Source organism: Uranotaenia lowii, chromosome 2, assembly GCF_029784155.1.
Source record: "Uranotaenia lowii strain MFRU-FL chromosome 2, ASM2978415v1, whole genome shotgun sequence".
Lineage (NCBI taxonomy): Eukaryota > Metazoa > Arthropoda > Insecta > Diptera > Culicidae > Uranotaenia > Uranotaenia lowii.
The window spans coordinates 32,054,948-32,070,536 of record NC_073692.1 but is presented as its reverse complement, the minus strand read 5'-3'; the positions used below and the strand labels follow the sequence as shown (position 1 = coordinate 32,070,536).

General features: G+C 34.4%; 1 protein-coding gene across 1 annotated transcript; it reads right to left on the bottom strand.

Moving 5' to 3' along the window:
• Positions 1-7,720: 7,720 nt before the first annotated feature.
• LOC129741241 (uncharacterized) lies at positions 7,721-12,358 on the bottom strand. Its single transcript, XM_055732954.1, has 2 exons — positions 12,353-12,358; positions 7,721-8,206 (listed from the first exon to the last, which is right to left on the bottom strand). Exons 1-2 carry the CDS (start codon positions 12,356-12,358, stop codon positions 7,721-7,723), a joined length of 492 nt encoding a protein of 163 aa, XP_055588929.1.
• Between the last annotated feature and the right edge of the window lie 3,231 nt (positions 12,359-15,589).

The window sequence follows — 15,589 nt, the reverse complement described above, 5'->3', positions numbered from 1 at the left end:
CTGCTCGGTTGATTTTAGAAATTTTTTTTGCTTTGGATATCTCCTGCATTTTTAGACAGCTGCACATCAATGGGTAGCGGCGTCCAGAACTTCTTCCGGGTTTCTGCAAATCGTAAAACAATAATTTGATGATTGAAGTTTTGAGAACAAGTCGGAATTATAGATTGTGCTGCTACTTACCAATTAATGTACCTATCACTTGCTTTTTTAACAAGTCGAAATGAATTTTGACTCTCCTAATTGCATCCACTGCACTGCACTTAGAAGCAAATGTAAACAACATTTATGGACAAACATGGCAAAAGGGTGCATAAAAATCAAAAAATGGAATAATATTATTCTTCAATCTTTGACAAAATTCAAATCATTTTAAAATGTTATCGTAATTTGACGCAATTATAGATAGAGAGAAATATATTCTTTCAAAAAACTTTAAGCATTAGTTTAACTAAATCAATAATCTTTTTTATATGCTTGACGTAGTATTAATCCGCATGACATGCAGAAATGACATATGCCCTGATGCAAATGGTTTCACCTAAAGAGACTAGAATAAAAATAGAATATTCATTCTAGTCTCTCCAGTTTCGGAAAAAAACAACTCCCAAAACTTGCATAAATGCAGGCGATTGCGGACACCATGTTTGCTTCAAATTATAATATCGAAGGTCGATAGTACGAACATAAATCGCCTTCGCTTATGCAATTTAACTATCAACATCAGTATGAATTTGGGATGGGTTGCAATCAACGTTGCCATTTGCTTTTGCAGAAACTTTGAAAATCAATCCATCACATTTGAAAAAAAAAACAAATCGGTATCGATTTTTGAAAAGGGCGAATACGCCAAAACCTCTGTTTTGATAAAAACGCATTTGAAGTTTCAGAAAATATAATCAATTGCCTATTTCACTGTTTCTTATCATTTTCCTAACTAAGTACCTAAACTCCTTAAAAATAAGCACAAATTCATTCCGCGATAGGTGAATACAAGTTTTTCGTGATTGTTACGTGGAAAATTAAGAAATTTGTTTTTGGTTCTTTTGTTTTCTAATTTTGTCTATTCGCCAAAATGCGAGCGCCCTTTAAAATCCCAGAATGACTATTCGCCCTTTGTCGAGTCCGGAGGATTAATTCCTGATCAAACGTTCGGAAATGCTTTCCTCTGTCGCTTACGATCGAACATTTCGTCAACGCAATCCTCTATCAAATGAATTCTATCATCGATTTCGTTCAGAAGCGATAATATTTTTCCGCTCCGATTGCACACACACAGTCACACGTTCATTTCGTTAAGTTTCGTTTCTTCAATTTCATTTATATAGACGCTCTCTTGTCTCTCACGTCGCATCTGGGAGATTTCTTTTTTTTTTTTAATAATGTTAGTGAGGACACTGGTTCAATATCAGCTCTACTGATCTGGATTAGCTTCTGATTTCACAGACAACGTACGTCTTCACTGTGAATTATATGAATTATTATTATTAATCACATATCAGTTATTAAATTAATCAAACTCATGTTTTTCTATACTTTCTATACTACATTTCCTATATTCTCTACAGTTCACTCACCTTAACAGCAAATTTCAGGGAAATTTGGAAGGGGAAAATCCGTTTGAAAAGAAAACAAAACAAAAATGACGCTTGGCCCCTGGTATCATAAGGCGAAAGGGGCCAACCTTAATTGGATACTCATTAAAAATGCTATACGCCTTTTTTAAAAAATTAAATTTTACGATGCTAAATCGTGAAAAGTAATAAGAAGATCATGTTTTCGGATATAAAATAGAGAGTTTAACACGTTTATATGATAATCTGGAATTGTTTACGTTGGCGCATTTAACCGTATTCAAAAATCGATACCGAAATAATTTATTATTTTTATAAAAATCTGTATTTTTAAAAACAGTGTACACTGTTTACACACAGCTTTTACCTATAAATCTAGAATGCAACACATATTTCTACACGTTTTACGTTAAGAACGTTCTCGAAAACATTTCTTAATTTCTTCTATCAATTTTCACATTTATTTATTATGGGAGTTGAGGATAAATACCTATATTTTCTATCATTTTTAATCCCACATTTGAACTTGAACACACTTGAACCTGCGGTATAACTATGCGATCAGTCAAAATACATGCATGCTTTTTATTTGCAATATTTCAAAAATTTATCTAAAATAGAAAAACTTCCAAAAAATCTGTGAACAAATTAAAATAAATTCATCTGACATCAATGAATGGTCAGATTTGGATGAAGTAAGTTAAAGAGACTAGAATAATTCTTGTCTCTTAAGGGTGAGCTAGTACCACTAAACTTTAGCCATTAAAAAAAAAACAAAACAAAAAGTTTATCTATAAAAGAGTGAAAAGCAAGACAAATAATCTGACCTATATTTTACAAATTTTCTACGGTAAGCAAAAAAAAGCATGTTAGTGTGATGTTTTAAAATCTATTTCCAATCCCTACAGATTATAAAATCAAAAGTACTCCCAGAGTCCAGAGAGCAGTGAGTGAATATCGACATGACGAGGAAAAAAAAGATCTAGGAAGTTTCAAAAAGCTCTTCGAAACGGAAAAATGTTTTATAAATAACTCTCATCGAAACTGTTTGATCGGAATAAGTAAGTAAAATTTCACACTGCACAGCTGTGCAGGATGCATGTATTCAGGTAGGTATTAAAATCGAGCACAGCTTTTTAATGACAATGTTGTATTTGGAGTTGTTTTGTGATTTTTTTCTTGCTATGAGTAATCATAGCTAAATAATAATATTGTTTAAGAACCACACCTCCATGTTGCCAAGTTGCTCACCTGAAATCGACAACAAAATATGCTATCACCTTGCTGTTGGAACCTCATAATGGTTTCATTTTGCTTTCAATTTTTAATTACAGAAAGCTAAATTATGCCAACTTTTGCTGTAGCGGAAAAATTAACAGCAAATGATGCTATCATCTTGCTGTGAACGCCTCGTTTCGGTATCATGTTGCTATCAATTTGGGCATCAAAGTCTGCTCGGGATGATTTTTTTTCTCTTGCTCTCACCCTGGCGGAGCGTTCTCGTTCCGGCGTCTAAACAGAGCAGGGCAAGTGTTTCAGAACGAGTTGCATTTTTCAAGCCGCTCGGGGAGAAATGGACAACCATGCCTGTGTTTATGCAATTTCAGGAAAATTGGCAAAATTTAAAACTTATCTTATGCGAAATTTACAGCAAAAACGGGTTTTTGGAGGGTAATTTTCCCTTAAAAATATGATGAAAACTAGAAAAGGGGATCAAGTAATTCAATTCGCCCCTGCAGTTTCGCCTGGACTTCTCCCCAAACTAGCACCTGAATATTACCCACAACCAAGTATTTGAAAAATCTGAGATTTTACAATCCAACGCAACAAAAACGCTCAAAATCGGTCATTATTTGAGGAAATGACATGCATTTCAAATTGAGTGTTCCGGTCAGGGCGGTCGAACAATTTGACATTTTGAACAGTGATGAATCCGGGAAACTGAAATGAAGGGAGAAAATTCGTCAATGATCACACAAATTGTGCGGCCAATGATTGAATTTGTGGTAATTTGATGGAGAAAATTTGAAGGTTTGAGTTTTAATGAGAGAAACCGTTGCTCAGAGAGAGTGAAAATGTGCTAGATGTTGCAAATTGTTGCAATTTGTGAAGCAGTTGTGGAATTTTGATCATTACCTTTACCACAAATGCAAAGAGTTCTCTCTTGATTTCAATCCTTTGGGTGAATATCATCCTTAAAAATGTCAACCCATTTTTTAAGCCTAATAACTTTATTCAATGAGAATCAGCCGAAGGGGACCAAAGTTATTGATAAAAAATTGATATTTCATGTTTCTCCAGAACAAAATGTCTCAAAATCCCATACAAACTTCAGGCTCGTTGAGCGACCCCTTCTTGTGGTTCCATCTTGCCCAAATTTGGCATGGAACCTTGTATTAGGCCTAGGATCGATATTAGCCTGCATCGCATAACATTCCACAGGTTTTTAATTTCCCATACAAATTTTGGGCACTCTAATATGCAAGCTTTCATTATTTCAAACTGAGAATAGAATACAAACAAATTATTACAAAAAAAAAAACAATTCACACAAATAACTTCTAATTTTCTCACTCACGTTGATTTTCAAAACTCTGCTGGATCCAATCTATGTTCATTTGTCACTGTCACTTGATGAGTTTTTAAAACTTACATTTTTATTAATTTCGCCCTCTTTGAAAGGCTATGGAAAATTATTTCAAGTTGGTGTTTTAACTACAATGGTTGGATAACCATTGAACATGGTGCGGAGGTAACGTGTTCAGCTATTATTTGGAGGGTTTGGTATCAAATCTTAAAGCATCCAATTGTGAAGTAAGTATAATTATCACTGAAAGCAGAGGCAATATCCAAAAGTGATGATAAGAATGTTAGAAATAAAAATGGTTAAAAAAGATCATGTTAAAAGTAGCAAGAATAGTTTTCACTTACATGAAGACAAGGTTTCCGAAATGACACAATAATCTGTATATTTACACCCATTTAAGAAAATTTTAATCACAGGTTCTGTGTAACGAATCACAAAATTTCGAGAATTTTTGCAGATTTCTTTGATTGTTGTTAGTCTATTCGAATTTTCGATGGTATACATTTGAAAGTTGATACTTATCTTGGATTTCTTAAACTGATTCGTGATAACTTGGTGAGTTTGATTATTTTGAATTAAAACAACCAAAACCAAAACAAATGTTCAAATGATCCCCTTTGTTTTTGTTCAACATGTCTTTCCCATGGAATGGAAGGAAATAGCGCCATGGAAAACAATCAAATGAATTTTGGACAAAATCACAGAAATGCGTCATTGAATTTGTCGTAAAGAAAATCAGACTTTCCTTCGGCAACTTTGCTTGAACAATTAGACCCGAAGAAGGCCGAAATAAGGGAGTGGGTTCGTGAAGGGAGGGGGGGCGGTTTTAAAATTTAAACATAAAATTTAAACACACTGTCTTAAGTTATAAAAACTAGGTAAGAAAATGAAAATCGGAATTAAAATGTTCAATACATATAACAGATAAGGAATCTCTTTGAAAAAATATCTCGAAAAGTTTCACTCTAATATAAGTTGAGAGGGACCCAAAAATAAGCATTGCAGAACTTTTCCCGCATTTTTTACAGAACAAATAAGCACAAATTATTTAAATACCTAGCAAAATTTGATCTAAAATTTAATCCGGACAAATCTAAAAAGATTTCAGTGGTAATTCGAAAAAATATATTTATAATATCGTGTCAAAAACAACTTAAATCTTTTTTATTGAAACACGTCAGCAGCGGTGAAATCTCAGAAATTGTCAAAATTGTGAAAATTGTCAAAATTGTCAAAACTGTCAAAATTGTCAAAATTGTCAAAATTGTCAAAATTGTCAAAATTGTCAAAATTGTCAAAATTGTCAAAATTGTCAAAAAAAAAAAAAATTGTCAAAATTGTCAAAATTGTCAAAATTGTCAAAATTGTCAAAATTGTCAAAATTGTCAAAATTGTCAAAAAAAAAAAAATTGTCAAAATTGTCAAAATTGTCGAAATTGTCAAAAAGTGTCAAAATTGTCTAAATTGTTAAAATTTTAAAAATTGATTCTAAATTTAGTTTATAAATCGACTCAATATCCTCTAAAATTATACTAGTAGGTACACACAAGGACCGACAAGTTCTAAATTCTGAAGCGGGTTGAAGAAGGACGAGGGTGCCCAAAAAAGTAACTGCACGAAGCGTCAGTGAAGGTTTTTTTTACAGCTGCACCGGAAAAATGAAACAAGAAAAAAAAATCAACTAAAATCATGAACACAAAACACAACACTAATAGCAAAATGGGCGGAACAAAAGTGATGAGTACAGGTAGGAAGTCATAAACACCAAACCCGGAAAACGAGGGGTGTTGCTTGTATGGAAAAGTTTTTTTTAGGAAGTTAATTTTCGAGTTGTTTGAAAAAAGTTTCAATTGTTGTTGTAAAAGTTAACTAAATGTGATGGAAATCGTCAAAAGTCTTGCAGTTTTTCTGACGCTAGGTCAGACTTTCTCAATTAAAATTTTTGAGAACTACCCTATTAAAAAAGAATATTCCAAAAGTCATAAAAAAGGGAAACATGTTTTCATGTTGCTTGGCTATGTTCTGTATTTTTGTTAAATTCAGGGTGCATGGCCATTGATGAAAACATGAATGAAATAATAAAAAAAACATTACAAAGATGTTGATGAACTGATTCGTTACAACAATTCAAGCTGACCCAAATAAGTGATGGCAAAGGTTGCCCGAAATCGGGTTATCCCTGGCTGAGCACGTGAACTGACTGAACAATTCAATCAGGTGGTGAATGGCCGCTTTCAGGTGCAAATTCTGAAGCCTGCCGTCATTCATCGGTTGCCAGCGTGAAAAAGTAAATAACTGTTAGTCGCCTAATTCAACCCCCAGAGAAAATAAAGGAAAAAATAGGACCAGTTAGACTTTTAGTTTTCTTTGGTACTGATTCGAATTGTGGCAGACGGTTTCCCAAATGGTGTGTTATTCATAAACTCTTTGCCAAATCGCGTGTTACACGGGAAGCTTCCAGGTGAAATATAGTTGTCACCTTCGTTTGTGGCGCTTTTTCTGTAATTTTCGATGTCTCGGTTTCGGGTTGACTTATTTTTTGTTATTCCCAGTCGTTTGAGCCTTTTCGCTGTTATTCATCGGCTCTTTGTTGGTCTATTACTGGTGGTTGATCATGTCATTTTTGGAACATGATTGATGTTTTGGTTAGCAGAGTCGTTTTTTCTTTGAAAGTTTTAAATTAACTAGGTATTTGTTTTCAACATTGAGTAGAAAAATATTTTTTTAAAATGCACTGATTAGCCTGATTTGCGTTTTAAAAATAATAATTTTTGGTTCGATGACTTCCGGACAGTTATCGATTATCAATCTCAAATTTATTTTCAGAAATCTCTTCAAAATGTCTAACGTCATAACCATTTGGAATTTCCTACTGAATCCTCACAAAAAGGAAACAAATATTACCCTGTCCCTCAGATAAAAAAAGCAAAAGTTGGTACTCACGCATAGAGAACACTGGGCTTCTCCCACCATTGTAAAATTTCCCGACCGGGAAGAAGGTCCTCCTGAAAGTAGGCAAAAAAAATATAAAGGAAACGGCATCCAGGTGATAGTGTATAGGAAAAATCATTTCCCCGGCACACGCAACACTTCCATTACAAATCACTTTTTAACGCAAAATATTTCAATCATTTTGCCTTTTTCGAAGGGAAGAAGGGGGAACATATGAAAGCTACCTTCATGTTCTCTCAGCTTAGGATTGGATTGATTCCGAGAAGTGGAAGCCTCTTGCAGTTGCAATATCACCGGGATACACACACTAACACTCTAAACCCAGCAGAGGAGCAACTCAACTTCAATTTGTAACGTAAATCGCCGGCTATCAATCTCCCAGTTTGACAGATATATTGCAAACGTTGTTTGTTTGAATGCACTTTGCCGGCTTTCCACGTAGATTGTTGCGGTTTACTACGATTTATAACTGGGAGCTGACGCTGATCAACGATTGATAAAAGAGGCGCGTGTGTTTTCAAGCCATTTGAAGTTTTGTTAAAAAAAAACACAGTAAAAACGTTTCAATTAAAGAAAATATATCTTTTATTAAAAAAATACTGGTCAAGACTTAGGCAACAATCAGTTTCTGGTTGACGGCATGTCCAACAAGTGGAGCAAGATGGACTGATCCTGGATTGGCAGCGACATACTTGGCAGCAACGATTGGAGCACCATGAGCAACATAGTTGTTGTATCCATGTCCATAACCATATCCGGCCCATGGAAGTCCCCACGGATTGACCTTGGCAACATTGGCCTGAACAACGGTTGGCTTCGCTCCATACCATCCGTTTCCGTTGACCCAAGCATTGTCATAGACAGAGTTCACTGCTGGCCAGGATCCATGAACGGAAGAGTAAGGATACAAAACCAGACCCTTGGTGTTCCAGTTGTTCCATTCATTCCATCCATTGTTCCATCCGTTGTTCCAGGAGTTCCATCCTAAGGAGTTTACCGGCCACGAGTTCTCTACATATCCGGCTTGAGCGGCAACAGCCAAAGAGGCTACCAGCCCGAGCAGACTTTGATGCCCAAGTTGATAGCTAACTGAGACCTTAATAAGGCGTCAACAGCAAAGTGATAGTATTTTTTGGTGTTGCATTTTGTACGAGAGCAAAATAAGGCATAACTAAGGTTTCAAAAATGTGTTTTTTGATAGTAAACTGAGACCAACTTCAGGCGTCAACAGCAAAATGGAAGCTAAATTTGGTGTGGAATTTATACTGATGGCAAAATAAGCCATCATTAAGGTATCCAATATTTTAAGTGATCAGAGGGGTGCAAGTCCAAAATCATCAATTTTGAGTAAAATTTACCTAAAGATGCTTCATATTTCAATGTACATCTGGTGCAAAACTCAATTTCAATAACACTTTTTCGATTGAATGAAAATTGTTGAAGTTCGAAAGTTTTATGAAAAATCGAAGTCTTCACAAATTTGAAACGCGTTTTTTTGAAACTATGATATAGGCACTTGCACCTCTCTGATCCCAATCGCCCCAAATTAAATTCAAACCTGAGACCAAAATTTTAGCATTATTTACAGTTCCATTAAACCAATAGCAAAATAAACCATCATTGGGGCATCTGTATTTTTGGAAAAAAAACAAAAAATAATATGAAAACTATAAAATATTTCATTTGTTTGAAAAACATCGTCAAAGTATAAAGGTAAACTAACATGGTTAGATAAATGTATTGACCATGTTGACCGATCCGAGCTCGAAAATGAAATAATCGCACGCTCCCGATTTCAAACCTAAAAATAGGTGGTTGGTTCCATATGGTAGTTCATTGATGGTCATAGATGCCAGGTGGATTTTGAGGACCACACTAGTCTGAAAGGAATAATATACATAAAAAATAGCAAAATATAGGTACATATTGTAGAAGCCTCAACTTATACAACTGAAGTGAGCAGAACCTTGGGTGGCCTTCTGTTTGTTTCGAAAAACATTATATACCATCGGTTGAATAGGTCAAACTATTTTATTACAGATTTTTTTCATGTTCTCATAATTGAATCACAAATTCAATAGGATTTTTATTTGGAAATAAGGACAACTCAGAACAGTTTAAAGAGCATTTTTGAAAAAAAATAGGTCAAGTCAAGTCGGCCTCTCGAAAACCAGGTCACTTGACACCTCTGTTGGAGGCCCTTAACTTCCAGTTGGTCTGTGCATTCTCAAAATAAAGATTTATAAGTGCAAAAATAATCAATTTTGAGGTGATAATGCAAAAAGGATTTTTATATTTCTAATTAAACTTAGTGAAAGATCTTTAAATTTTTTTTAATACTTTTTTCTATAGAAACTTCAAAGTTGTTGAATTATTTAAAACTCTTTAATATAAACATTACAAATCAACTATTTAAAGCATAACGCGAACTTACATGTGATCGAAGTTAGTGTTATGATAAAATTGTTAGATCATTGTATCGTACACTGCCTGAAATTTTTCATAAAAGTTCTGTTAATATGCTCCGACTAATCGGAAAACCTCTTATATTTAAGATTTGCAATGAAAAAACGAACGAGTTCTTGAAGCTTATTGAAATGGATAAAACATTCAAAGCCATTTGGAAAGACTCCGTAGTTTACAAGTTCATTCGCCTGCATTCCATTTTACTGTTCAGAAAATATTGGGTTCAACATTCAGCTTTTTATCTTAATTTAGAACATTTAAATGGATATCGTGCACTATTTTTGCGAATGCGTTAGAAATTCGGAGTGATGAGTATTTTTATTTTATCGTGTGCACCGGAAGAAAATGTAAACAACTTGTTTACAGTTGACGAATTTTCTTTAAATAATCAGTAGTGGCTGTACGGGATGTTCAGAATTAAGGATTACGGTAAGTAGCGGTTAAAATTCAATTGCTTTTGGAGGTCAAAATGTTAATTTGCGAGTATTTCTGTTACAGCCACCGTTATCACTTGTCATGATACTCGTGAATCGAGTATAGCGGAATACACATACAAAAATCTATTACCACAAAATGATGCGTTTTACAGTATTGGATTCAACTTGCTCCCCCAGCGTTAACACGTATTCCGATCCATCAAGTGACTCATGGTCATGAACGCGGATAATGGCAATCCGCTGTATTTTTCCTGTTCTGTTTAAATCATGGATTGTGGTATGAGCGTAAATATGGAACTGGCTGAAACAGCGAAAGCAACGAGATTCTGGAGCGGATATCTAGCGAGTGGGTGCAATATGACAACACCAGAAGTATGCAGAGACCATTGAAGAATCTTCAACGACTTGCTAGAAAATACGCCGATTTTTTTCAGGTAAGTAGAACCAACTCCTACTTCTTCAGATAGTAGGTTATAAACTTGGCCGATACAAATATTTAATTTGTGTGTGACGAATGAATGTCATGAAAAGCAATGGAATTTTCAAAGAACATTTTCAGCGGTTGCGGAAAGATAGTGGAAGAAAATTTTCAGGCCCGCAAACGCTTGTCATAACAGAAAATAATTCGTTTTACAAATATTCCATTTCGTTTAGTTCCCTTTTTCTGTTCCTTTTAAAGAAAATTTTAAACGCCTTTGTGTAGACAATCTATGTCGATAACACATACTATGAACTTCATGGATTAGCACTTGCCTGCCCGAAGGCGCCATAAAATTATGGATTGTGATCTTCATACTAAGTATCACATACAATTACATAACGGGAAATGGTGTACTTACTATAAATTTAGACGATAATACACTTATTTAAGTTTTTTTGAAGTATTTTTTGAACTAAGGTGCAGAATTTGATTTCAAATTTTTATCCAGTAATACAAACTAAAAAAGGAAAAGCAAAATCTCATAGTTCGAATCAAACTTCCTTGAAAGCTTTGTTTATGGAAATCATGACATTTATATTTCCTCACTGTTTTTGTGTTATTATAGCGGAAACGCATAAGTCTTCGTTTAACTTCATACGTTAAATTAACTCTGTACAGAACTGTTTTCACACATATTTCGCTCTAATGTATAGATTTTGAAGAAGACTGACTCATTGACTTGATTTTAAAATATTTAAAATGTGTCGCGAGATAGCAATTTAGTTAAACACTATTAGAAGACTAAATTTTCTGGCCTTTTGTTTCAATGATTTGAAGTTTTAAATCAAATCAAATCAAAATTTAATCGGTTCATCAATTGTACTACCATAGTTTGAAATATAGTCCAAAACAAATAATTTAATATTTATGTATTCATTAGAAAAAGTTAAAAATAAAATCTGTTTTTATGTGAACCATGTTAGATTTTTTTAAATTTTTCAATATACAACAGCACAGTTTGGTTGTTTTCACTAAGAATATTGTGATTAGGATGGATAATTATTTGCCTGAGGCGTTTTACATTAAATGATTTCATCCGTTGCTTTCAGAATTATTTGTTTTATAGGTTAGACATTACATGCATATTTTTTTCTAAAAAAAGTAGATAAAAAAAGATGAACTTTTCAAAAGTGCTTGGAATTAAACTCAAGTATACCGTAAAAAAATACTTTCAACTTTCTGATTGATTTTAATGTTTACTTCAATTCTTTCCATATAAATGAAACGTCACATCATGTTTAATTTTAAAGTGTTTTCGAATCCATAATATATTGCTAACACATTGCGTAACCAAAGGCGACTTTGGTTTCTCGAGCAAACTTTTATGGCAAAGTAGACTAAATGCTATCACGCAATGATAACCTAATTTGCATTTATTTTGGTTGACTTAAGGAGGTATACAGCAAAAATATGTAGAAATAAATCAAGCACGGAGGGCAAAGTAAAGCCAAATTTGGCTTTATGTAAGACTATAATTAAACCTCGTTTTGCTCTCGTTATCTAGAAATTTTGAAAGCATAACAATGCCAAATTTTACCATCACTAATAATTTGGTGATGCCTTGAATAAGCATCATTGTGCTCTCCAAGCTCTCAAAAAATGAGGTGTAGTTAGGCTCTCAGTTTTAGCAAAATAAGGCATCATTTTGCTAACAAAGTATGAAAAATTGTGCTCTCATTTTTGCTGTGTACCACCTTATGTCAAGCAAAATGAGAGCACATTTGGCTTTCAGGGCGTGATAGCAAAATTTGCTATAATTTTGCCATAAAAGTCTGCTCGGGAGGAATGCGATGAATGCCTATTGGAAACATTAACTTTAAGTTATCGATTGATTCACAAAAATTTGGCACAAACTTACCTTCATTGTTACGGATGGTTGAACTTGGGAGCAACTGTTGTATTTTCTTTGAAGTGTTGACGATTTTGTATGATTGAAACTACCCGATCGTTGCCTATTTATATCCTGGCGCAACGATTTTGAAAGTCGAAAATGAAAAATCAAAAATGAAATGTGTTTCCAATCACTTCCTGGAATTGAGAGTCTAGCGTGTTTATACCCAAGAAAAAAAAATCTACTCAACATAGGTTTCCTTAGAAGAATCCAACATTCAGTGGAAAAAATTGGTAGAGTTCTTGATCAAATTGAAATTTCTTTATTTTAAAGCAATTTTATGTGTTTTCATAACATAACCATGTTTGGTTATGTACAAAGGGTGACAATGAATGAATGGGAAAAAAATTCATGATCGTATTAAAAAAACGACCAGACAAATTTTGCAGATTGGCCCAAAAACAGATATACGCAAAATTTCAGCTCAATCGTACCTACTTGATTTAGAGAAGTGCCCAAAGTTTCAGTGTTTTGACCCTCATAAATCGCCGAAGGGGAGACCAAACGAAATCCACAAAATTTAAACTCACCGATTATGAATCTAAAGGCTTTATACTAGACTGCTCCAAATTTGTATGGAAATTTAAATCCTGTAAAATGTTATGCGCTGCAGGCTAAAATTGATCCTAGGCCTTGTGCAAGATATCATGCCAAATTTGGGCCAGATCGGATCACGGGAAGGGCTTTGTTAATGAGTCGGGACGTTCGAACATTTCGACGCAGCATTAACCGTGATGAATCGATTTGCAGTCTTCGGATAAAATATTTTTCATAATTTGTACTTTATCCATGAAAAACTGGTTTCTCCCGAACAAAATGTCTGAAAATCCCATACAAACTTCAGGCTCGTTGAGCGACCCCTTCCCGTGATCCAATCTGGCTCAAATTTGGCATGAGATCTTTCCCTAGGCCTTGGATCAATTTAAGCCTGCAGCACATAACTTTTTCAAAAGTAGGGTCATTTGGGGCACTCTACTATATACGCAAGCTTTCAGTCGAAGAAGAACGCAACTATGCAGGTCGAGTATGGTATGTCCATATTTTTCCAGTTCATAACCCGAACAAGCCCGGAAAGCTGCGTATACAGGGTGACAAAAAAGTCCGGTCACTCAGGAAAATCTAAATATTTCAAAGAATAAAAAGAAAATCTGAATCTGGCTTTCATAGCTTTGTTCAGTAACTCATAAAGATACCTCACAGACGATATTTCGGAATTACACCACCTTTCTCTGACCGAACCAAGCGGAAGTCGCAAGCGGCGTGCACGTGCTCCATCGGCATCTCGTCCTAGAATTTCGTGATAACTCCTTTGAATTGCTCCAAATTTGTTAATTTATAGCCGTTCAGCTTCGACATCATGTGCATGTACATGTACATGAACATCATGTAGGTTCCTGGCCAGCTTCCGCGCAGATTGGACGGGATTCCGACTAATCCGGTATCATATAATCTTTATCAGCCTTGGAGTTCTCACAGACCTTGGTCGTCCAGATCGTGTATTGTCCTCGGTGCCTTCGGTTTCTAGGTACCGATTTATGGTCCGGTACACGAATTTCCGGTTGATTCCGAGCGGATTTAGATGTTTTAATATGTGTCCGGGTTTGAACCCTCTCACATATTCAGCGATAACAGCTGCTCTTAACTCTGCCATAGCTCACAACTCAATGTAAACAAACTGCACAGAAACGAAACTCTGCCACTTTGGGCAGCGAAGTTAGCCCCTACACAGGCGCGGATCTAGAGATTGCTCTTAGGGGGGGGGGGGGGGGGGGTGTTTTAATAAATTTTCAAAAAATATGGCCAACATTTTTTGAGTGATTGGGAGAAATAAAAACTGTGGCAGGAAAAATGTTGATGATAAAGATGAAGAGAATTCAGCAGCATGTAAATAATGTTAAAGGAATTTAAAAAAAAATTGTTCAAAGAATTCTGTACATCTGTTTGTGGATGGCTTAGTCTTACGCTAAACGCAGACAAATGTTTTTTTTCACTGGCATAAAGTTGAATTTACGTTTATTTATCTAGTTGGGGATATGGAATGACCAATTGTTTATTTTTATCAGATTAGAAATCCATAAGCAATTTAATTTTGGAAATCGTACTTTATTTATTTTCATTCAAAAATAAATCTGTTGGTATGATTTCAACTTACTCAAATGAGCATCTCTGGTTTTATGGTTATAACTACGTCTTATTAATTTTGAAACTATTACAATATTTGGGCAAAACGCCATTTACGCGAGTTTCAAATATATTTAATCGATATATTTTCTCTTTTGAGTAAGAATTTTAAACCGTATTCTGCTTCATTCCTTATCGAAACTCGTCAATCTATATATTCAATAATTTCACATATTTTTCTCTTTAAATTCCATAAATATATCAATTTAAAGACGTAAATCAAAAAACAATCTAAAAAAATAAACATTTAAAAAAATAAGCAAGTATCTAAACAAATAAAATATAGATTGCTAATCATTATATTTATTTTTTAAAAGAGGTTTGCTGAATAGATTCGTCTCTCTGCTTGCTGTGAGTTTTGAAAAACAAGTCAGTGGCTTAGTAACAAGATTTAACAATTGAACAGTTTTATTAACTGCACCAGTGAGGTTGACTACAAAAAGCGGTCAGACTTTATAAAAATAACCTAGCTCAGTGTGGAAAAAAACTGGTCAACTTTTAATGTTTCCAAATGCATTGCACTTGCGTATCGTTTTTCTTTTTCAGCACTTCGACTTTTCAAATGCTCGGAGTATGGAAACGAAAAATTTGGTGGAGGTACCCAGTGTCTAGTTAAAATGAAAAGCTTTGTGATATCATCGATAGTTGAGTAAGGTTTAGGATGAGCCTTTAAAACAGCACATATATCTATTTTATATTTTTTATATTAGAACTTGAAAACATTTCGAGATTTTTATGGTTCTTCTTATAATCTTCGGTGGCATGCATGTTCCGTAGCAGATGCGGATGTCTGCAAAGTTCGAACAGATTTTCGGTTGCTACATCTGGAAATAATATCAACTATAGAGTTGTTTTTGACAGTTCTTATGCACACTTGCCTACGTATATGGATAAAAAAAGAAAAAAAACTTTTAAAATTTTAGTTAACAAAACTTTGATGACCGTTCAAACACATGATCGCTTTTGAGATTATTTTCCCACAGTTAAAAAGTGTTACTCAAAAGGTCAGAATTATGTCACGAA